This window comes from Indicator indicator, chromosome 5 (assembly GCF_027791375.1).
Source record: "Indicator indicator isolate 239-I01 chromosome 5, UM_Iind_1.1, whole genome shotgun sequence".
Lineage (NCBI taxonomy): Eukaryota > Metazoa > Chordata > Aves > Piciformes > Indicatoridae > Indicator > Indicator indicator.
The window spans coordinates 19172806-19196265 of NC_072014.1; the positions used below are offsets into that span (position 1 = coordinate 19172806).

At 45.4% G+C, this 23460-nt stretch overlaps 3 protein-coding genes across 3 annotated transcripts; all 3 read right to left on the minus strand.

The window, feature by feature from the left end:
- Positions 1-4433: 4433 nt before the first annotated feature.
- On the minus strand, positions 4434-6811 carry HOXD10 (homeobox D10). Its single transcript, XM_054381166.1, has 2 exons — positions 6070-6811; positions 4434-4711 (listed from the first exon to the last, which is right to left on the minus strand). Exons 1-2 carry the CDS (start codon positions 6809-6811, stop codon positions 4434-4436), a joined length of 1020 nt encoding a protein of 339 aa, XP_054237141.1.
- Positions 6812-14699: 7888 nt separating this feature from the next.
- HOXD11 (homeobox D11) lies at positions 14700-16162 on the minus strand. The gene is made up of 2 exons (XM_054381178.1): positions 15556-16162; positions 14700-14935 (listed from the first exon to the last, which is right to left on the minus strand). Exons 1-2 carry the CDS (start codon positions 16160-16162, stop codon positions 14700-14702), a joined length of 843 nt encoding a protein of 280 aa, XP_054237153.1.
- A 6230-nt stretch (positions 16163-22392) lies between these two features.
- Positions 22393-23460, minus strand: HOXD12 (homeobox D12). Its single transcript, XM_054381361.1, has 2 exons — positions 22899-23460; positions 22393-22631 (listed from the first exon to the last, which is right to left on the minus strand). Exons 1-2 carry the CDS (start codon positions 23458-23460, stop codon positions 22393-22395), a joined length of 801 nt encoding a protein of 266 aa, XP_054237336.1.

Below are 23460 nucleotides of genomic sequence, written 5' to 3' on the forward strand. Positions count from 1 at the left end.
TTTAGGCTCCCCTCTTAGTCATATAAAAGGTTACACTGTTAACTGCATATGATACCCTCCCGGAGAACAATCGTAGTATTTTGCAGACTGCAACCCTCAACCATTGGTTGCGGAGCCCACGTGATCATATTTACCAATACTGCGAGTAAATCAATCCGCTAAACTGGGGCTGCTGTGATTAAAAAAAAAATCATCAACAATGCCCCGGCGCAGCTCAGTGCGCCGCTTGCGCGACCGGACCGCCTGCCTGACCTGCCTACCCGCCTGCCTGTCTGCTTTGCCCTCCTGTCCTGCCTGCCCTCCTGCCTGCCGCCTTGCCCGCCTGTCCCGCCTGCCCTCTCGCCTTGCCCACCTTCCTGCCCTGCCTGCCCGGGCGCCTTGCCCTCCTGGCTGTCCTTCCCGTCTTCGCTGCCCGCCCGTCTTGCCCGTTTGCTTGCCCAGGGCGCGGCGGGTGTGGCCGTGCTGGCCGCCCACGACCGCGGCGGGCGCGGACTATTTCCTCACCTCCTTTGAGTGATTTCTGCCATTCATTTCTTAATCAATGAGAGGCAGGGTGTTTAAATAAATCCAACAGCCTTGGCTTGCTAATCACACTCCAAGCTGCTGAGGAAACCCGCTGGGAAAGGGGGATTCTTGCCTGTAAAAACAAACCATCGCAAGCTGGGACTGTAACGACTTCTCATAAAACAGGAAAATGTTACAGTAAAAGCACATTGCGGTACTTCCATATTTCAGAGCATGTGCGGGTATTTTTATCTGCTCCCCACCCCCGGACAGAAAGTTTCCATGGAAAGGATACAATTATCAAAAGAGATGCCCATTGTGTTTCTTTAAAACAGGTGGAAGACCTCTGTAATGATTTTATGCCTTTCAATAAAATTTTTATGAGGTGTATTTGATTATATATTAATGTGTCCCTAATAAAATGGACGGATGGAAACAGCAAACCCTGTGTGTGTCTCCGAGCACAACTGACGTGTGGCTGAACACATGCTCCTGCATTTGCGCAACTTTGGGGCTTCTCAGCTCCAACACGACTCCCCTTACAGTGCCCAGCGCGGCCCGGGAGGAGACGCAGGGAAAGGCTTCCCGGAGGAGGCCGCCTGGCCCGGTGGCGGGCAGCGCCGCGGCCGCGGGCAGGGCCAGGGGCCGTGCAGGGAGGCTCTGGCCCGTGGCGCCCCGATCCCAGCAGAGCTGCCTTCTCCTCCCCTAGTTCAGGGAAAGGCGAGCCAGGCCACGCTGGCCACGTTCAATGCCTACGTGAGATTTCTGCCCGCTTTGCTTTCTTTTATTTCCATTCCCTTCTCTTCCCTTCCTCCCCTTGCCTCCGTCCCGTCCCGGTTTTCCTTCCCCGAACGAAATGGTGCCCTGTTAGTAATGAAAACTAGTTTACCCATGGTCTGCTGCCCACGCCTGCTCTCCCGAGCGAGGGACGGTGGCTGTGTCGGGATCTGGAGGAAACGCACACAGTTAGTGGAGAGCCCGCGGCTCGGCCTGCCGAGGGCACGAACAGAGCTGAGAAAACACTTCCTACTCGCGGGCCGTTATGAGGAAGGGGATGAAATTCCTGCTTATTTAATGATTTATTGTCCTCTTAGGTTTCTCGGGTTGTTGCGTTTTGCCGTTTGTTTCGGTGTTCTGGGTGTGGGTTTGTTTGTTTTGTTTTTGGTTTTGTATGTGTGTGTTTTGTTTTTAATTTCCTTTTTAATTTTTTTTAAAATTATGTTTGTTTGTTTATTGACTTCTCATTTTAGCATTTTCCTTTACGTTTTAGTATTTCTCTTACATTTTTTCTCTAGAATCAGAGTCTGTGGTATGGTGAAGAATTGTCCTCGCTTCACACATACATAAACTGATAAAAAAGACAGATTAAAGTGAGCCTCTTTTTATGTATGTTAAACACTTCGTATGGAGCCAGCTAATTACTTCCCACTGCTGAGACTTCTTTGGTGATGTAACGAGTATATATTTAAAGGAAAAGAGAAGGCCGTTCAAATTTGGATTGCAATTAAAGTGGTGGATTTTTTGAGTACCCTTTCCCTGCTTATTTTCGAAAGGAGAGCAAACAAAATACCTACGTGCTTGCAGCTCCTGCAGCTTCAAAATGGTGATGCTTTGTTTTGAGAAAAATACACCTCTGCTCTACGAGTAAATGTGCACGTGAGAAAGTATTGTCTTAAATTAAATAAGAGAGACAAGAGAGCAAAATACGATGACACTATCTCCAAATGAGCAGTATGAATGTCACCAAGTCAGACAACATTGACACTGTTTTGCTTTTAATTTCTTAATTTAGAAACTACTCGGGGGAGGAATCGGCATTGATTGTGAGCAATCTGGTTTCCCAGCCCAAACACTAGCCACGCTATTTTTCCGGTACTGTTTGAAGGTGAAAGCATGCCCAATTATTTGCACTTCAGTTTGGAGTCATGTTCATTTGCAAGCCATTTGCAGCTCAGCTTAGTATTTCTGCTCACACAGGCACTCACCCGCTCTTTCACATACACGCCCTTCCTCAGCTTCCACTGCAGAGCCCAGCTAACAACATTTTTCAGCTATGTACAGAAAGGGTTAAGAGTCGTGAACTTCATTATCTGAAAGTCTGCAACTTAAACGGAATTGCACGAAATAAAACGATCTCTGAGCAAAGAGAAACGGTGCAGGGTGACAAGAGTAGGTCTAAAGAAGTTTAGGTATTTTTGTAAGCACGCTTAGGAACGTTTTTGCTCAAAAAAGCGAAGTTTGTCAGATGTTTGAGGAAATATTTTTCCATCCACCATCTTCTGAAAGCTCTTGAACTAACCAAAACCAGAACTCCTTAATATTTACTTATGCCCAGCTTAGCATTAGGCGTGGTGGGCTTTCTTTAAGCAAGTAAACTCACAAAATAAAAGTCTACACATTGTAAGCACACAACAACATGCGAACGTTAAACAAAATGACACGCATATTGCTGACAGCTTGTAGTAGAAAGATTTTTTATCACTTACCATTTATGAGTTGATTGGAAGAGGATGTCCAGTTTAGGTCATAATATTTTACTACTTTTTTTTTTTTTTTTTTGGTCATTCAGTTTGTCAGACTGTGAACATCACACAACATTTTATCAATTAATAATTTGTTTACAGACATAATTATAAACGGATTAGTTTTACATAATTTCCCTCCCCACTCTCCATCCCAATGCTAAAAAAAAACAGGAAGGGAAAAAACCCCAAACCAAACCCAACCAACCATCAACAGCAACAAAAAACAACCAAACAACAACAACAAAACCCAACAGAAATAGAATAGAATAGAATTAAATTAAATTAAATTAAAAAATATAAAATAAGGAAGAAAGGAAGGAAGGAAGAAAGGAAGGAAGGAAAGGAAGAGAAAGAAAGAAAGAAAGAAAGAAAGAAAGAAAGAAAGAAAGAAAGAAAGAAAGAAAGAAAGAAAGAAAGAAAGAAAGAAAGAAAGAAAGAAAGAAAGAAAGAAAGAAAGAAAGAAAGAAAGAAAGAAAGAAAGAAAGAAAGAAAGAAAGAAAGAGAAAGAAAGGAAGGAAGGAAGGAAGGAAGGAAGGAAGGAAGGAAGGAAGGAAGGAAGGAAGGAAGGAGGAAAGAAAGAGAAAGAAGCGAGAAAGCAAGCAATAACGAAAGAAAGTGGGGGGAGGAGAGAAAGAAAGAAAACCAGACAGAAAACACACACAAAGACCAGAAAATGGCAGAGAAGGTTCATCAGTCCAAAAAGCTGCTGATAGAGAAAGATCAGGAAACCAACCTGCATCCGTACTTTAAACATTTGTAGAAAATCAAAAGAACCGTAGTAGTTTACAGAGTTTATTGCATTATACATGCGAATAGAACATGCACAAGAAGGACATATTGCTGCTGAAAGACTACTATTCCACATATGCACCACAAGGATGTGTCTACAATGGAGAAGGGAATATTCCATTTTACGAAGGACAATCTCTAAATTCATTTGCGAGGATAGTTACATTATAATGTGCTTCTCTTTCCCCCCAACCTCAAAGTTCCCCCTCCTCCCCCGCCCTTTTCTTAAAGTATTGAATTTACTCAAAATGTTATGGCCCGTGTAACAGCCCCACATAAATACCATTTTGTTAGTAAAAACATGAAAAAGTCACATTGCTTGGATGTTCAACAGTTCCAATAAGTTAAGACCAAATTATAATATTCAATAATAGTTACCCTGCATTACGATGAGAACAAAAATAAATTACACGTGCTAGGTTTTATATATACTCATCATAGTAATACATATTCACTTGCAGCGCTAGAAGAAGGACGAAGAGTCACATTCTATCAGAAAAACAAAACAAACAAAACAAAACTTGAAAATGCCGAGTTTTGCCAGAGTCTCTCCTGCCTTTAACAAGTGGCGGTGCTGTGCCCATTCCTCACTGGTGCCCCCCCCGGGGTTAGGGTTTAAGAGAAGGTCAGATTAGCGGTCAATTCCCGGATTCGGTTCTCCCTGCTCATCTTCTTGAGCTTCATTCTGCGGTTTTGAAACCAAATCTTGACCTGCCTGTCAGTGAGGTTTACGCTCTTACTGATCTCTAGACGGCGCTCTCGAGTGAGATACATATTGAATAAGAACTCTTTCTCTAATTCCAGTGTTTGGTGTTTAGTATAAGGACACCTCTTCTTTCTGCCACTCTTTGCAGTTAGCCAATTGCTTGTTGGAGTATCAGACTTGATTTCCTCTATCAAAATCAAAGAAGAAGAAAAAAAAATCAAAAATACCTCAGGCTGTTAGAATGTACCCTTGGCCATGACCCCTCCTCAGCAGTGTCTGGCAGATATGGTAGATGTGGGCATTAAAGATAGCTTGGGCACAGAGAGGAGTCCTGCTGCCAGGTTAGGCTCGTCCATACCCACCACACAGCACCGTGCCTTGCAGAAGTCCACGCTCCTGCCCTACCAGAAACGGGATCTCAAGTTTTCAGCATTTCAACAATATTTAACTTGCCGTCAGCCTCATGGCCACATTTTAAAGGGTCTGGCCTCGCCATGGCCGCCTCGGGCTTCCACGACACTTGCTATGAAAATATCCCCATTATGAAATACTCTCGCACTGTATTTTGAAGCAGCAACCCCCCAGCCATCAGCTGAATTATATGAGCACACCTAGAAACAGACACAGGCATTTTCCCAGTCGAAAGCATGTACAAGAAAGTAATACCTTCTGTCTCGGATTTTTTTTTTTTTAATTTTGGATTATTTTTTTTTCCCCATCAGAAAGAAATCTGCTCCACATCAACCTAGACCTAGACTGTTAAACACAATTCAGATAAAGATAATCTCCATGCACACGTAAGGTAAAAATCGACCTAGAGGTTGCAAAGTACAATTTGATAGGAGAAAATTTCGCTCTTTGGGATTCTTTGACCACGCCATTCGAAAGGAAGAATTTAGTGCACTTTCAAAGGGAAAATAAAATCGGATTGCCACCACCTTCAACTTTCTAAAAAAATTCAAAATATTATTGCACTTTTGGAGACGAATCTAAGCACCACATTGAAATATTCCACCTTTGGACGAGGCAGATAGCGGGCTTTTGTTTTCATTGTGCATTTGTCTCCAACTTTACCCATCCTGGTAGCACCTATTCCTCACCTATTTTAGAAGGATCGCAATTATCTTTAAGTGCAATCAAACCGCAGTAAGGCTCAGTGGGAAAAGAGGAAGGAAAAAAAAACAGTGAAATATTATGAGAGAAAAGTTGAGCTGGTCGTATTTTACAACCTCCAGACCTGCTTTTTCAGAGGTATGGGGCTGCTTTTGGCTGCTGCAGCTCATTAAGGAGCACACGGCTATATTCCCCGCATCACAGAGGCGGTCTGCATGCATGAGAGAGAGGCAGACCTCTACAGAAAATCTTTGGACCCTTTTGTGTGGCATTTTTGCCTGCCAAAGTCTTCAGAGACACAGCACCTGCAGCCCAATACTCCTTAGCATTAAATGTGATGGCTGTGATGCTCGTTAGTATATTCGAGCGTGCTTTATGGTGCTGGCGTGTTGGAGTAACACCACGGCACGGCTTAAACTCGGTAATACAGACCTTTACTCTCCTTCTCCTGGACTTCTGGGCTGGACACTGAGCCTTCGGGCAGGCAGCTCCGTTCGTCTTGCAACGTGGACTTGGGCTCAGGACTTTCCACTTGAGAGACTTTAGCTGTGTTGTCTTGGTTGCTCGGGTTTTCATTCATTTTCTTTTCCAGCTGAAGTTGAGCAGATATCTGCGGTTTGGAGCTGCCGCGAGGGTTTAACTGTAACATTACAGTTGAACTCGTTTCAGGGCTATTATTGTACTCTTGGGTTTTCCCAGTGGCGTAGGTCTGGCTCAGTCTAAAATATCCTGGGACGGGAACCTCGGGGTTCTCAATGGGGCATGATTCAGACACCAGCCTCTGGTAGGAAGGGACGTCTGCAGAAATTAGTTTGGATCTCTTATCGGAATACATGCAGCAATTGCTTTCTTCTTTAATATTTGTAGTGAAGGAACAAGTGGGGACCTGCTGTGTAACAGGTTGTTCTATTCGACAAGATCTGTTCGGGTCTGTCCAAGTGTCTACTTGAGGTATATAAGGATGTACATTCATACCCATATTTTGGTGATTAACTTCTCTTTTAGCCAGAGACGGAAGGAGTCCACAGGTTTGCATCCCATACGTCCCAATGTCTGTGCTAGGTGGCATATACATGCTGGCGCTGTTGGAGTAGAAACTGTCACTCCTGCACGCACTGATGAGAGAATCTACTAAAAAAGTATTAGCGGCAGGAGAGCTGTTGGGAAAGGACATTTTGGGGCGGAATTTGAGGAAGAGAGATTGTGTCCTTTGTAGGCTGACATCTCTAGGAAAACATTCCCGTGTAATTGCGGATGCCTCCGCGCGACCACATGACAGCCGGGCCAATGGCAGCGCCCGCCGCCCCGCGCCCCACCGCCCCGCCGCTGACGCGCCCCGCCGCGCCGCCCCGCCGCACCCCGCCGCGGTCAACAGCGACCCCTAGGCCGCTGCGCCGGCACCGCACCCGGCACCGCACCGCGCCGCCGCCCGCGCTGCGGCAGCACGGCCGGCCCGGGCCTGGGCCCCGCTGCCGGCTCTGCCCCCTACGCTCCCCCACCCACTGTCCGCGGAGCCACCGCGGGCGCGGAAGCTCGAGGGAGGCGCGGCGGGAGAGAAGACGTGCCTGCCCGCCATGGCTCCTGTAAAAGCCCCACTTCTGACAAGTGCGGGGACAAAAGGTTGCGGGATTTATTAATGCGTATTAAAGAGAATCAGGGGCGATCAATAAAAGCCTCATCTACATTCTTGGGCTACTTGGTAATTTTCTTGCTTCTGAAGCTTTTTCAAGAGTTATACCCTCTGTTGCCGCGCACAGGAGGATATTTTATTAACAAATCAATCGAGACTTTGTAAAGGATAAGATTAATAGTTAAGATTTAGCATAATGGCGTTCGCGTTATGAATTATTGAAAATTATACTATTGATTTTTTTCCTTACTGCTAACCGAGAAGGTCAATTTTTGTTTTAACACAAATCGTCAAATATTAAAAGCTAGACTTTTGTCATAACTCGAGTTTTATAGGGAAGCTACATTCCTAAAATCTTTTTACAATTCTCACTCCACCGCCTGGGAAAAAAAAAAAAAAAAAAAGGTCGTGTTTTCACTTACCCTGGAAACTGAATGCATCCTCAAGATTATTTCTCCTTCCATAGTATTGCTCATTAAAAATAATAGAGAAACGCGTATCCTCACTGCAACTCCTCGAGCAGCTTTTTCTTTCTTTCCTTTTTTCTTTAATTTTTAAGAATAACAAAAAAACCAAACAACCACGAAGCCAACAGTAACGGTATACATGGCAAATCAGAATTTTCTATCCGAGCATTTAAATGTGTTTGCCTGTTTTTCCCTCCACTTCACGCCCTTATTTACACCTGGAGTTATTAAATTTATAGCAGTGATAGTGCAAATTGTTTATTCCTTTCCTTTCCTTTCCTTTCCTTTCCTTTCCTTTCCTTTCCTTTCCTTTCCTTTCCTTTCCTTTCCTTTCCTTTCCTTTCCTTTCCTTTCCTTTCCTTTCCTTTCCTTTCCTTTCCTTTCCTTTCCTTTCCTTTCCTTTCCTTTCCTTTCCTTTCCTTTCCTTTCCTTTCCTTTCCTTTCCTTTCCTTTCCTTTCCTTTCCTTTTTCCTTTCCTTTTTCCTTTCTTTTCCTTCTCTCTCCTCTTTGTTTTCTTTTTTTTTTCATTTTTTATTTAAAAAAAGAGATATAATTTTTATTTTGAAATATGCTCAAACTGGAGTGTTTTTTATCTTCTGGGACTAATGCTGTCTAACACTCTCATGCCGAGAAAGTGAACTTGTTGATAATTTTTGTTTCCAGATTCATCCGCCTGTTTATTTTGGGCCTTTCTACCCTCAGATCCCCAAGAGCAGATTAGCACGTGAAAGGATTTTTTAAAAAAATCAAATGCGTCTTTTCACCCAGCTGAAAACGTGCGTTTTCCACGAGCGTGGATTTGAATTTTCCCGTTTCCTGGCATTTGGCTGTTTTGCACTCTACTGTATACTTTATGCTGATGGAAACAACAACCTTGTTTAAAATTTCTCTGTGGCAATGAGACAGACCTTTCAAAACCTTATCGCAGCTGTTCAAATACAACATCATTGTCAGGTTAAGAGCCAGTGTCTTTTATAGACGGAGCCTCCAGCTCCTGGGTTGACGGAGAGTTTCAGTACTATCTTCGCAATACTAGCTGCTCTCAAGGTCTGCCAGCAGCGCTGTAGACGCCGGGCGCAGCCCTGCACGCCCCGGGCACGCTTCGCCGCCGCCGAGGACTGAGTCGCGGAGCGGGCGCTGCGGCTAGCAGCCTGCTTAAGATCATGATCAGAGCCATTGCTAAGACTCCTGCGCCGGGAGATGAGCCGCGGCCGAGCCCATGACGCTCTTCTGAGAGCGGCGTCCCCCCGCTAGTCTTCTAGCAATTTCCTCTTCTTCCACTACGGCCCAGACAACCCACAGAGCTTAAGGAAATCAAATACTGTTTTGCTTGACGCAATTTAAAACTTGACTGTTAAATCTAATCAGGAATTTTATGCCTAGCAAATGCCTCCTTCATAATCTGTATTCACACTTTTTAAGAAAAGGGGATCCCAGAAATATCCCAGCTGAAGCACCAGCGCAGAGGTTTGAAGCGGGTTTCTCCCATAGTAAAGTTAAAACAATAAGGGAATGCGGAGCTGCTTTCCACAGCAGTCCCGGTGGTGCTGGAGGGGCTGACTTCTTGGGTCCTGATTAGACATGAGGGATCTCTATTTTTTTTTTTTTTTTACATTGAAAATATTAATTTCTTCCATGTCACTACGTGGAAACTGAGACGATGACTGTGATGATAATTATTTAAATAACGCATTCAGGACTGGCAAAAGGCTTCATAAGACCTCTGGCTCACGATAAATCATAAGGGTTTCTAAAAATGGCCATTAATTTTTTATTGAAAATGAACATTAGGAAAGTTTAAGTCTGATGTAAACAGAAGTTGAATAAACATGTGAGAGCCACTGGGGAACTGAGGACTTAGGCTCTGGGCATTTAATGTCAGTCTTGGTTTAAATCATATTAAAATGGAATCAAGTAATTAACATTAATAAATAAATCAATATTGTGCAATAAATGAGATATACAATCTACATTGATATATAAATGTTTTGCTCTCAGAGCCCCATATTTTTTCCAACAAGGAAGGAAAGGAAAAAAAACCCACAACCATCCAAAAAAAACCCAAGTAGTGGGTCCATGCAGATGTAAATTACCGTTTGTAATAAAGCATAGGTAGACATTAGTTTTCTCCTCCAGCAAATGTCTGGGCTAAAAACTTGAGCTTACCAGACACGGTGGCAGGGATTAATTTTCACTGCCTTATCTTCCTAAACCTTATTACTGGTGATATGATTATTTTTTGTCTCGGCTGTGCTGAGGATTCTTATTGTTGCAATTTGCCGTGTTTGTGTCTCATTATGGAGGGGGGATGGGAGGGAGGTATGAAAGAGGCCAGATATTTCGCAGATGCCTTCAGTAACAAAGGTATCGAGACAAACATATTCTTTTCAAAACAGGCTGGAATCTAGGAAACTTTTAATAACATTTCTTTAATTTACTCGATTCCAGCATTTTATTTAAGATATCTTTAAAAGAGCAGATTGTATATTTTGTGCCACACTGTATTATTGCAGAGAGATAGAAGGATAGTTTTTATTGAAGGAAGGGAAAAAAATATTGGCTAAGATATCGTGTCCTTTCTTCTTTTAATAATGCAACTGTCACGTTGCCCAGATTTCTATGCTATATATTTTAATAGAAAGAGTCAGCGTCTGGAATGATGGCTCAGATTCCCTGGATTTTTTTTTACTGAGAGAGGGGGACACACACACACATACTGATGACATTATGCCTTTTCCTAAATACGAAAGCTTATAAAATAAACAATCTAGCACATTGGCCAGTTCTTCAAAGCTGTTGTTCCTGAGCGTGGGGATCACACAGTAGCACTCACTGTACTGCCAGCTTCCCCCTCAGCCCTTCCTCTATTGTATTTCTATATTTCTGTGGACACAAAAATGTGTATCTGGTACGGTCAGATTGTAACACATAGATTGGTCACCAGTGCAGCCCTCAGCCTCGATATTTGGGCTGTACATATATCTTTCGGCACATTCGTGCCGCATCTGTAGTTTAATCAGAAAATAAGCAAACACCCTTTTCATTCTACTTAAAGGACAAGCGCAAAGACATTTGGAAATAGCTCACAGCCCTTTCTGTCTAAAGGAATAAAACAGAGAAAATAGTAAATAAAGCATAATTTAAAAATATATGTAAGAGGTTATAGACTTGTACAGAATCATCACGTAAATGTGATGATTCAAAAGAAGGAAAAACTGGATTTTTTTTTTTTTTTTAATTAACAACACATCCTGTCTCACATCACCCGTTCACATCCGCTGAGATCGGCCTCAGTGTCATTGCGAGGGTTTAAAGCCCCTCGAACGAAGGCTGAAAGGGCTGGGGTTGGTGTGGGCTCTCACAAGCAGCACTCTCACGCCAAGAAAAACAAACGCAAAAACTTCGCTAAAGGTTTCCCTCTCAAAATGGGTAATTCCCTCGAGAGATAGGGATCAACTGAGCCTGCAATGACTACCTTTGGCATCCGAGAACCCATGGATTCTGGGTTGTACAATGCCATTCTATTACCGACGGAAAGGCTATTTCTAGGAAAGTGTTAACAATGAACTTCTAAAAAAAACCAAAACAAAACAACCCCAGTAAATAACCCAACAAACTAAGTGCCAACAAATGCTTTCACGAGAGACTGGGCTTTAAAAAATGTGTAATATGGCTGAGCCAACATGAAATAGATTTCTATGAATTCTGTGAAATGAACAGAAAGCAGCAAAGCCCTTTCTTACATCAGATTCTGGCCAAAAGTGTGCATAGGAAGGTAAAAAATAAAACAGAAAAATAAAACAGAAAACCAAAATGTGCTCTGTCACTAGAGAGCATGCAGGAAATTCATAAGCTTCATTTTAATTTTCTAATCTCTAGTTTCATTTTAATAGATCTCCATAGCACTTTTAAGGAGACGGATTGCATTCAGCAATGCCTTGGCAAGGGGATGTTCAGATATTAAAAATATCTTATTTTCTCTTTAATCTCTCTTTCTTTTAAAAAATAAGCACTCTCAGGATCTAATGTTAATCTCGCCTTTAAATAAAATACGTTTTAAAATCATGCTTTCTATACCGAGAGGCTTATTTAAGAAAAGTCTAGCATAACAATCGAAGATAAACTGTGGAAATGCATAGGGTTTTAAATTACTTTTGTTCCATCTGCATTAAGGCTGTCCTTAAAGAGTAAAAAGATTTTCATCCTAGGGAACGAATTGTAAATATCACTCGGTTGTGGGGTTTTGCTGGAGTGTTTGTTTGTTTGTTTGTTGTTGTTTTCTTTCTTAAAATTATAGGATATTCTTTAAAGCTCGGATGCATTATAAAAGATTACAAACCCCCCCCAAAAAAAATTCTTTTAAAGTGGCATATTTCTCCAGCACGTCACGGTTACAGGTTATTTGTTTAATAAATCTTTTTGATGCTTTATTTTCTCATTTGGAAGGCCTTGAAATCTTATCGTTACTTATATATTAGATATTTTATTAGCAGAGGAATGATGATGAGGGGCAGGCGGGCGGGAGCGGCAGGACGGAGGTGGCACTGCAGCGCCTGGGCGCGCCCTCCGGTGGCCGCCGGCCGCCGAGCACCGGCAATTGCCTCTCCTCCCGGGTCCTTCTCCGCTGCTCAATCTGCTCGCAGTCATGGGTTTGTTCCTTTCTTTTCAAAATAGAAACCTAAAACTGCTATCACTGAGATTAATGCTAGGTTCCGCGGCCCTCTTGTGCAGTGTCCTAATCAGCTAAACCAGATTGTTAAAACACTGCACGGAACAGAAAATCAAACAACTCGTTCTTGTCCTGTGGATTAAGGTTCGAGAGAGACTCGAGAATTTTCCGATAAGGTCAGGAGAAATGCTTTGAGAAATTCCCCGCGATTCCGCGCATTTCTAATTACTGAGCTTTGTGAGAAAATGCACATCCGCAGAAAAGCTGCACAGAAATGCCGTCTTTCTCCCTAAATTATGAAGCATTTCCTACAGCACTCACATGGATTTTTTTGTTTGTTTGGGGTTTTGTTTTGGTTTTGGTCCGTTTTTGTGGGTGTAGTATGGGTTTTTATTTTGTGTTGGCTTCGAGTTTTTTGTTTTGTTTTGTTCTTAAATTTTGGTTTGGTTTAATCTAGAAAAAGAAAAGATTTGATTCGAAATCGGGGAATAAAAAGGGAAGGAAAGCGAGGAGGCCACCGTGTTCCAGCTGGCGGGGACTGGAGCGGGCCATGCACCCTGCACGCCGTGGAGAGCTCACCTCGACCCAGATGGGATTTTCTCTGCGTTAGAACGTACTTGCTAATATGGCCAGCTATGTGGTAATAAGTGTGTGTGTGGTTGTGCATGTGTGTGAGAGAGGAAGGGAGGGAGAAAGAGAGAGTGGGTGGTGGATGAAAATAACAGAGGAACCTTAAGGCGCCTAATTATTCAGAAAGGTTAAAGGTGATGACCTTGACATTTTGGAAGTTCAAAGGCATACACTTATGTTTTTCTTGCTAAAGGGTTTAAGTTTTTTTTTTTTCCCTCTGTTTCCATGTCTCGATTTTTTTAATCCTCAAGCTTTTCCTGACTAATTTGAACACTTTTGCCTTCCATGCATGCAAGCGTAGGGAGAGCCACTTCGTCCTATTCAAAAAAGGCAAATTCTTTTCTCACTCCTCGCCTTTATTGCACATTGCGGAAATCTCTCTTTCACCCACCAGAAGGTGTATAATATAACCCAATTAAGCTGTTTAGAAGCTCGGGTTTTATGGTGTTGTCTAGACAGTTCAAGGTTTTGTAAACAGCCCAGTCAGGTCAGGCAGGATAAAACAGCGAGGCGCGGAGAGGAGCGGAGCGGACCTCCGCCTGCTGCCTGCCCCCGCACAGGGCCCACCACCGCCCGGCACCGCGCTGCGCCCCGGCCGAGAGTCGGCTGCGATTTTCCTGCCCGGCAATCGTAGCTAAGAGATCAATCCCTTTACCTCCAAAAGGGGTTTATTTTTTTTTTTTGTTAGGTTTTCCTTCCCCGTCCTACTAATGCCAATTGTTTATAGCTCCCTCTCGTCTCACTCTTTCTGAGACCTCGGTCTTCCCGTCTCACTCTTCACTAACAAGTAAACAGTCACTGGTTTTGGGGATTCTGGGCTTGTTGGGAGCCCGACCGCGTTAAACCCCAACCTTTTTCGTTATTTATAGTAATTGTAGCACCATCAGAAGTGATGGTCGCAGACAGCCATGTTGGCCTTGCCTCAGAGCATACTTACAAAGGGAGAGTTAGATATCTGAACTGCTTAATTAAAATGCATTTAAAACAACCCGATAAGGCTTCCTCTCGTTATTATTTAACCGAACTTGGCTCTAGCCCAGGAAGAACTATGTTCCTTCAGAAATTGAAATCCATAGATTGCACGGAACTTATAACCTTAACTTTACCATAAACCATTTATTCACATAAAAGACAGTGGCCCATGCTTTTGAAAGACAGTAGAAACATATATATATATTTTATATGTAACGCACGTACATTTACCATCTCTTAAATAAACTGCATTCACTTAAAGGGAGGAAAAGTGTTACCCTAGCTCAAAAGCAACAACGGATCCCCCCGAACTCAATTAATTGTACGCAAAAACTACCAGACAAACTGCAGGTCCATTGCTGGTACTGTGAGAGAGGAAAAAAGCACCTTTGGCGAGAAGCACTTGAGAGTGAGCAGTTGGATTTACCCTAGTTTCTCTTTATCAGGCATCTGCTTCGCCAAGCCCCGAAATCTCCAGTGGCCATTCAGTGTGTGGAGTTGCACATGAAAATGAAACTTTGAGTTCCGCAGGGTGGATGGATCATGTAAACCAATCTAGTTTTTCATTCAGATGGCAGGTCAAAGAGACCGAGATGTTCTTTGTTTTCCTTCTTTCTTCGTTCTGTCTTGCCCTTTCTCTTAAAAAAAAAAAAAAAAAAAAAAAAAAGTTTCCTTTTTTTTTTTTTTTAATTTTTCAAAACAGGGGATTCCCAGTGAAATACTGGAGTCGATCTCTGTTCAATTTCTTTTCTTTCATCCGTCGATTCTGAAACCAGATTTTAACTTGCCGGTCAGTAAGGTTGAGCATTCTAGACAACTGCAGTCTTTTCTCTTTGTTTATGTACACGTTGAAGAAAAACTCTCGTTCCAGTTCTCTTATCTGATATTTAGTATAGGGACACCTCTTTTTCCTTGATCGCTGGGGAATTGCTGGAATTCAAGAGAGAAGAAACTGATTTATGCTGCTGCTACGAACATGTTCAGCTAGGAAGAGATCAGAGACCTTGACAGTATCCCATTGCCTAGAAAACAACTCTCTAGCAGTTAAACAAAAAAAAAAAATATACATGCATTCCTGGGGTTTTTACTCTCTGTGGGACAAAAAAAAAGTGCGTGTATTTCCCAACTTCTCCTTAAAAGAGAACACACCAAGCAATACAGACAGATATTTAAATGGGCTGGAAAAATTCCAAGTTTCTCAAACTCCTCTCACCACCCCCCCACACCCCCCACACCCACCCACCCCCCCCCCCCGCCCCAAACAAATGAAGATCTTAAGCTTTAAACCGAAGGCAGCTCCGAGCACTACCTGTGAAATCTCCCCGTCTCTCCCCCACCAAATCAACAATTTAATAACAATTAATATCCTCTTCCAAGAATACCTTAAGCCCACCTAAATTGGTTTCCTATCGTAAACACGCTTTACAACGGTAAAGGAAATCTTATAGGATATATAAAATCCTTTGGATGCTTATAAAATTGCACATAAAATGCGGCTTGACAAAGTGTTGGCCTTGTACTCTTGCCCCCAATTTACTACTGATACCTACCTGAACTGTTGCTCTTCTCTGCAACAGCCTCACCAGAAGGGGAATCGGCGCTGTTTGTTGGTGTCACTTTCTTCTCTTGGCTGGAAGGTGTTTTACTACAAGTGCTGTTCTGGGCTTTCAAGTCGCCCTTGTCCACGTCCCCCTCGCCCTCGGAGTGCTGCTGGTATTGGGGTCCATGGGCTGTCTCGTAAAACTGGTCGAATCCTTGCGGCAGGATGCCGTTCCTCCCCACCGAGCTGTAGAAGTTGGAGGCAGCGGGAGACGGTCCGTGGTGGCCGCAGACAGGGTCCGTTTTGAATAACATTTCCGTCCTCCTGTTCGCAGGCTGCAGAAAGTCTCTGTGCATCACCTCTTCAGCTGAGTAATAAGGAGCATAACTGCCCCTATATTGCCATTTGCTGCGCTCTAATCCGTATTCCCTGAATGCTACTTCGCGCACAGGTTGGACATGAGGCAAATTAGAAGAATAAGGAAAAGTCATTTGACAGGACGACGATTGCGACAAAAAAGAGGATTTCGTCGAGAAATCTGAGGGTGAGACGTAATAAGTGCACCCTGGCAGATACATATTGGATGTGCCGTGACTGCAATCGTCAAACTCAGTCATGTCTTCCTTTTTGCGATTGCAAGCAACCAGGAGGCTTCAATGCATTGAACAAGATCCATCTATTGCACAAGAGGGTTTGGACAGGATCAACTAAGAAAAAATCCCCACCGTGTGCTGACGTGCAATTCATCTTGATTGATTCTAGTGGTAATTATGTCACGTGACGCGATGTAGAAATGTCCTTATATCTATATCAGCCCCTCGGAAAGGGTCCTAAGATCTCTCCAAAGAGCCCTCCCAGCACGGGGAGAGGAGCGCAGCGTTTGTACAAATATCGTCGGTTTTCCCCCTCATCCTTCCACCAGGCAATGAGACACACATAGGTGGTGCGGCTGATCACCTGGGGCCGGGCAGGCGCCTGCCCACCTCCGGAGCCCGGCGCAGGGGAAGCCCTGAGGGGCGCAGCCCCCTGTCCGCATAGTCGCCCGGCCCGCCGGTCTCCACGGGAAGCGAGGAGCACTGCCAGTCCCCGGAGCGCTGGGTGCGGGCTCCTGGCCGGGCTCAGTTCGGAACCGCTATTGCTCCTCGTTAGAGCGGTGCTGGCTGGCGGCCCCTCCGGCAGATGATGGGCGGGCAAGGTTCACTCAGGAAAGCCAAGTCCCATTCACACGCTCGAGCGCACTAGTGGATCTGCCCGTCCGGCTCTAGCAGTCCACAGTTGGCATCAAAACCGGTCACGAAATTCAAAGCCTGAGTCCCGATCACCTCATTTCCCCTCGCTTATAAGCCCAAACACTGCGCGCTTGTGTCAGGGCGCCAGAGACAAACTGAAATGAGAAATACGCAAACAGAACATCTCTCAGTAGCCGGCTTTATGAAAGTGAGACACTTTCGGGCTCTTCTGGAAAGCAAAGGGCTAGGACAGGAAGAGAAGTCCACCAAGCACGCTTTCCTTGGGAAGCAGAGCAGCACACAAAGTGACCTCTGTTCCCTCTGTCTCCAACTCTCAACAAAATGTTAATTTTCATTGGAAGGGAAAAGCAGAGTTGGAAGCGAGGAACATGCACAACACCCGCCAGCCCTGCGGCCGCCCTGCCTTCGAGGACTCTTTTTAAAAATTATTTTTCTTTTTCTCCTTAAAATATTAGTTACACAAGCGAGCACAAAACGTGCCACAAAGGCTAAAAAGAGAAGAGAATAAAAAACGCGCGGCAGCAATGGCCCTATGCTGGAGCTATTCCTCATTTCGGAAACGTTTGCCAGCTTTCTATGGAAATGCCTTTTTTTCGCCACTGAACAGCATAGCCAGAGTGTCCCCGCCACATGCTGCTCTCCAAACCAACCCGAAATCTAGGCGAGCTTTCAACGCCGAGCAGGGTCGTCCCCTGCCACCCGAGCAATCCCCGGGTGCTCTAGTCAGGCAGCAGGCCCGAGATCTCTTGCGAAAAGGCAGTCTTCGTCACCCACAGCAAGCAGAGAGCCAGGCAGGTAGGGAACTGGCCCCAAAGCGCCGTGGGCGAGTGTGTGGAAGGCCCTTGGGGGCCCCGGCTCCGCGAGGCGGCGGTGCCCGCCGTGGGGTCTGCCGGAGGCAGGCTGCGCGCCCCGCCGCCGCGGGCGCCTCCTGCGCGCCCCCGGCTCCGCGCCGCGGAGAGGCTCCAAGGGCGGGAGCCCCGTAGCCGCGGCTGCGCCCCGCAGCCTCCCCCACACCCCCTCGCCGCCGCCACCGGCACGGCCCATTCTGCATCCCACGGGCAACCAGAGAAGGCGAGGGCAGCCTCAGGGGCTTCCACACTGCAGCCCAGCTTGTCTTCTTTCAAAACCAAGACCAAAGCCAGGCAGATAAGATGAAACACATTCCTTCTTCCTCCTTTCTTCCCTTTATCCTTTCCTTTGTACAGTACTGTAGTTTTGCCTTGGTGCCTCGCAAACCACCTGAAACGCCACACATTGTTTCCAGCAGATAGACTCTCGCAAGGTATCACTAGTAATCAATGTACAAGAACACCATTCACTGCTTCTATCAGTAACTTCTGAGCCCTCTCAATTCTGCTGCAACACATGAACAACCTCCTTAAAAATGATGCCTGCAGTTAAAATGGCTCCTGTGTCATTTACTACTCCGTGCTTGCACCAGAGCAGAGCAGGGTTCCATTTGGATTGTGACCCCAGGTTTCTGATCGCCTATGTCATCAAGAGAGATGGCTATGGGAAAAGGAGATTCGTGTTCTTTACTGTTCTGACAACTAATTACGCCTTAGCCAGAGCCCTTCACCTTCCTTTCGATACAGCAATCCTAGCATCAATTAAATTGTGTCGCAGGAGCCAACTGGTTTTCACTAATTCAAGTTCAAAGACATGGCGACGAATTGTTAATACGAAAACAGCCCTTTTAGGAAGCAGTCCCTTGAAAAGCCATCTAATTTGGGGAATGCAAGACCAATATCGCAGCAGAGACCCCGCTGGAACAAGGCAGAGCTGGGGGTCCCCGCCTGCCAGAGCATTTTCACATTGGGGTTGGTTCCCAGCCCCGCTCTCAGCATTACATATCCTCCCCTCCTATTTTTCCCCCCTTCCTTTAGCCACATTAAACAGCATCAAAACATAAATGCACATAATACACACAGTCTGGTGAAAACCTTACCGTTAGACGTCTTGAAACATCTGCAACCGTTGCCTGGAATTACCAAGTATTCAGATCCAAGTGACATTTCCAAAAGCCCTCCGTGGAAATTAAGGCGACTTGTATAACATTCGGGTTAAAAATGCTCCCGTCTGGAGAAGATGCGGTGGTTTCGTGCCACCCAAGATAAGACACTAACTTGACCTTAACTTTGTTATGGCGCCCCTAGTATCTGGAGAACGTGAACAGACACTGTCTGGCAGCTCTCGTAAAAACCGACTGGAGAAGAGATTCTGAGTCATTTCATTTATTGCCACTACAGTTCTGCAAGAAAGCTTTTCCTCCCTGCCAAACTTTAATTATTTATGCTCTTCTAGGAAGCACAAAGGCATCCAGAGCCATTCCCAACAAGCCGAGTTGCGTTTGCAGCCTTATCAAACGAGAAAGAACAGAGAGCCCCCTCGGAAGGGCTCTATCACGCTTAGGCTGTGGTCGGAATGCAAAGATGTTTATGTTGGAGTAAATAAAGGGATGGACGGCCGCCTGCATGCTGCGGAGGGATGCGAGCCGTAGTAAGCTAGTGCTCACTGCTTTCTCCTACACCACACGCATCCATTAAGCCGGGATACGGGGACGAATACAGCTGTGAGGACACCTGAAATAATCCATCCGGAGGGTGTGAAGTACATCAACCTCACCTGGGTGCATCTGCGGCATGCCCGCCAGCTGTGCTGCACACGCGTGTGCACACATGTGCCCACGGGGCGGGCGTGGGCAGGCAGAGCTGCCCGGACAGGGTGCGCCCGGGTCTGCGGCTCTGCCGTATGCGTGTTTGCCTCCCCGTAAGCCCGGCATGACTGTCGTCGCGCGCTGCTTCAGAGGAATGGCTAGAACCTGGAGTATGGCCACGCGTGAAATCATGCACCATTTCCTACCGCCTATGTGTCCGTGCACAGTGTGAGCCCGCAAACATGTATTTCTGTGTGTGCGCACAACGGGCGCTGATGAAATATCTACCCAGACACACGCAGAGACACATAATACACATACTTTTGCATCACATCGCAATTTAGATCCTACCTCTTCTGTTTTCTGTCATTCCATGGGCGATTTAGACTAGAAGCTTAGCAACAAGCCATCGTTGTGTATCAGATAAGTTTAATAAATAATACACTGCTTTTTGCATCTTTTCATCCGAAATTCCTCTTCTGATTTCACATCATCCGTATAATAAAGGGACTGGTTGTGCCGGAATGGATTAGAACAGGGAAGGAGGGCATAAAGGGTCCATTTCTCATTGACTGTAGCTGATTGAAGAGTATTCCAGGATAGAATAAGAGGCTTTATCTGATGGTTTAGTTTGTTTTGTTTTTTTCTTCCTCCTGGCTTGCACCATTGGGGTTGCTTCTACTTCTTTCAATTAAGGAAATGCTACTGAAAGAAGAGACTTTTATTGTCCGCAATGCACCAGCTCCCTGACCAGGGCTGAATGCCTGTAAGGTTTGAAGGGACCCAAGGGCTGTGCATCTGCATGTAGATGGCTAGGTGTACATCCCTTTCCCTCGGGGAGCTCTTGCCCGTTCCTGCTTGGCCCCCGCCTTTCCACTGGAAGCCACTCCGCCATGAGAGAGTTAGGTTTTTGTCTGTATCGGACAATGCAGTAAGAATGGCCTTTCTGGACAGTGAGAAAAGCGCCTCCAAACTGGGTTGATTTTCCTTCTCCCTACCTAAACACTACCCGAGCAACACCTTTGGGGCTCTCTGAAACGTTTTCAGGAATATGGCTGCACTTCTGCATGCCTAGAAATCCGGCATTTGCCTCCAAATTCATCTGGACTACTGTGCCTTTGCGAGTAGTATTTGCAACCAAACGAGTAGGAATGAGCAAAGTTCAAATATACGAAATAATGAGTTTATTGCCTTTAGGAAAGCAAGAACCCCCTGTAAATAGGTATCTGCTTTGTGCCGTTGCCTGTGTTTAGCTTTGTTGTATATGCCCTAGCTGCATATGGTCATATCTGAACGCACTTTACATAACAGAAAATCGCGCAGGCTCCAAAACCATAATTAATACTGTTGGGAGACACAACCCAAGATTTCACCTGTGGAAATGCCCTTTCATTAGGAATAGATATAGATGGAATTTTGTTAGGAAACCCTTTAACCAAGAGGCCTAAAACCCTAGAAGCATGTGTTGGGTTTTTTTTTTTGCTTGTTTGTATGTTTGATTTTTTTAAATTGTTTTTGGGTTTACTTTCTGAACACCAGGTGAAGGTAATATGTAGTATTTCCCCTATCTCTGCAGCCCCGGCCAGCCTGACTGCTCTGGTGCTGCAGAGGTTGACGGATCCCAGCAGAGAAAGCCTATCAGCAAGATGCGAGGAAAATCGATTTAATTCTCGTTCTAAACCCAGAATCAATCAGCCTGGGCAATGCTCCCAGCCTCTCTGGTTGGATTATCCTCTGAAGTTTATACTTGGGGGAAAGTAAATAAATAAATAAAATTTAAAAATTAAAAAATAAAGAAAAAGTTCCTTCATAAAAACCTCTGCAGAAACGACCACGGGGACAGTCTCAGAAAATAATCAAACCCATTCAAAGCCCAGGCCTCTTTATCTTGTGCATGAAGCACTTCGGGGTGAGATGGGACTCCGGCTTCTCCTATCCCTGCCCTGGCTCCAGCCCCGATCCTGGCCTGTCGCGGCCTGCGTATCACCCGCTCTTCTCCGCCTGTTTGTTTGTGACAGCGCTTGGACAAGGCCAAAGTCAGCAGCGTTGGGAGGGTAGGGCCCAGTCAGACCACCCAGGGACGGCAGCGGCAGCTGTCGGCGACGTGAGGACCACTTCTCCCTGTTCTGCGGCCCCTCTGCCGCCTCAGGACCCAACTCCCCCGGGGACTGGACTGGTGGGAGAAGGGGATGGAGGAGGACTTCTACCCGAGCCTCTCCTGTACGCCCAGGAAGCAGCCCAGCCCCTGCGGCTGGCACACAGCTCTCCCTCTGCCCGTGCTTCTGCCGTTGGGGTGGGCAGCCACAAGAGGAGCGGCAGAGCCGGCGCGCAGATTACGTGCGGATTTTTGCGCGGGTGTCACGTGCCCTCTACGCCTGGCTGCGGCCGGATCTGCAGCTCCGAGTGGAAGTGTGGGGGAAAAAATAGAAAAAGGTTTCTTTCTTAACCACTTTCATCCATCGTGGCTCGAGCAGGTTACTCCTAACCACAAAAGAAGCCGGCGCTGCAGGCTTGCCCCGGCGTGCAGGGCATCAGATGAAAGGAGCAGCCGGGACTCACAGAGCTGATGTCTTTACTAGGAGTCATTCCTTTATTTTGCTGCAAAATGATGTTTACATACAGATAGAATAAATCGATTTTAGTTTAGCACAGCTAGTTCTTCCGGGAAAGAGAGGGTAAAAAGGAGGAGGAAAATCTATATAAATGGAGAAAGAAAGGTAAAAAGCTGATAATAGAGGTTTCCATGCTTGTCCGACTTGTCTTCTTCATTTTGTCTAAGAACTAGGCGTTTGCCAATTTGCTCTGGGATCTTACGCATTTCGAGAGCTTGGTTTAAATGGCAAAACCCACACACTCCCCGCGTTGCACTCGCGAATACGCTCTACTCTAAGGGTGAACACTCCGGGCACAAAAGTTCATGCAGGAATGGGTGGACTCTGCTCTAGTACATAGAAAGCGCCTGCTCCCGCATTACTACTCTTTTCTTTTTCATCCGCCGGTTCTGAAACCAAATTTTAACTTGCTGATCACTTAAATTCAGTCTGTTTGATAGTTCTTTCCTCTTCTGTCGGTTAATAAACTCATTGAGGAGAAACTCGTTTTCCAATTCAGCAATTTGCTGTTTTGTGTAAGGTTTCCGTTTCTTTCTTGATCTCCCCTGGGTGGGGCACCAAGGCAAACCTACAACAAACACGTCGATAATTTAGTGGATCAGGTCTGCGTATTAAAGGGAATATGCAAATAAACCCGCAAGATAACAGGGCTAAGCTAGGTTGGCAAATTCGGCAAGGCACATTTGACAGCACAATTTCTATCTACCCCCATATCGGATCTAGCGATTATCGCTCCGAATGGGTTATAGAAGGTTTATAAAACAATTACAGACATCTCTTAGAAAGCAAGTATCTCTAGGTCGCTTCTACATAAAGCGAGATATTTAAGGCATACCATCCTGCACTGAAGGTCTGAGGCATGACTGGACTGCTGCGGGCTGAACTGTCAGGTTCAAGTTGACGGAATTCTTGATGTCCTCCTTTAAGCTGGAAGTGCAGGAGTTCACTTCAAAAAGAGCAGCAGAACCATGCAAACTTCTCTGCAGGCTCGAGTGGTCATACTTTACGGGCTTTAAGTTGGCTGCGTGAGTAACAGTCGGGTCATTTGCAAAAGATTGCCTCTGCCTGCATCTCTCCTCTGGTTTGGAGCTCGCGTCGTGGGCGTAATATTTAGTGTTGTCTTCCAGGCACTCTTTGCTGCCGTTGGAGCCGATGTTGATTGGAACTGAGCCGGGGAGGTACGGCTGTGCCGCGCCGCTGAACGCGTGGCTCTGCGGCTGGGCTGCGCACGAGCTTGAACAAGTCCAGGGGATCGAGCTCCGGGGGTAGGAAATGGTGGGCAGAGCAGCCAATTGACTGCCATTAGCCCGCAAATTAGGAAAATAAAAGGAATCTGGAGATTGCAAATTCAAGAGAGAACCAACGTAGCCAGATCTGTAGAGACTGCGATCACACAT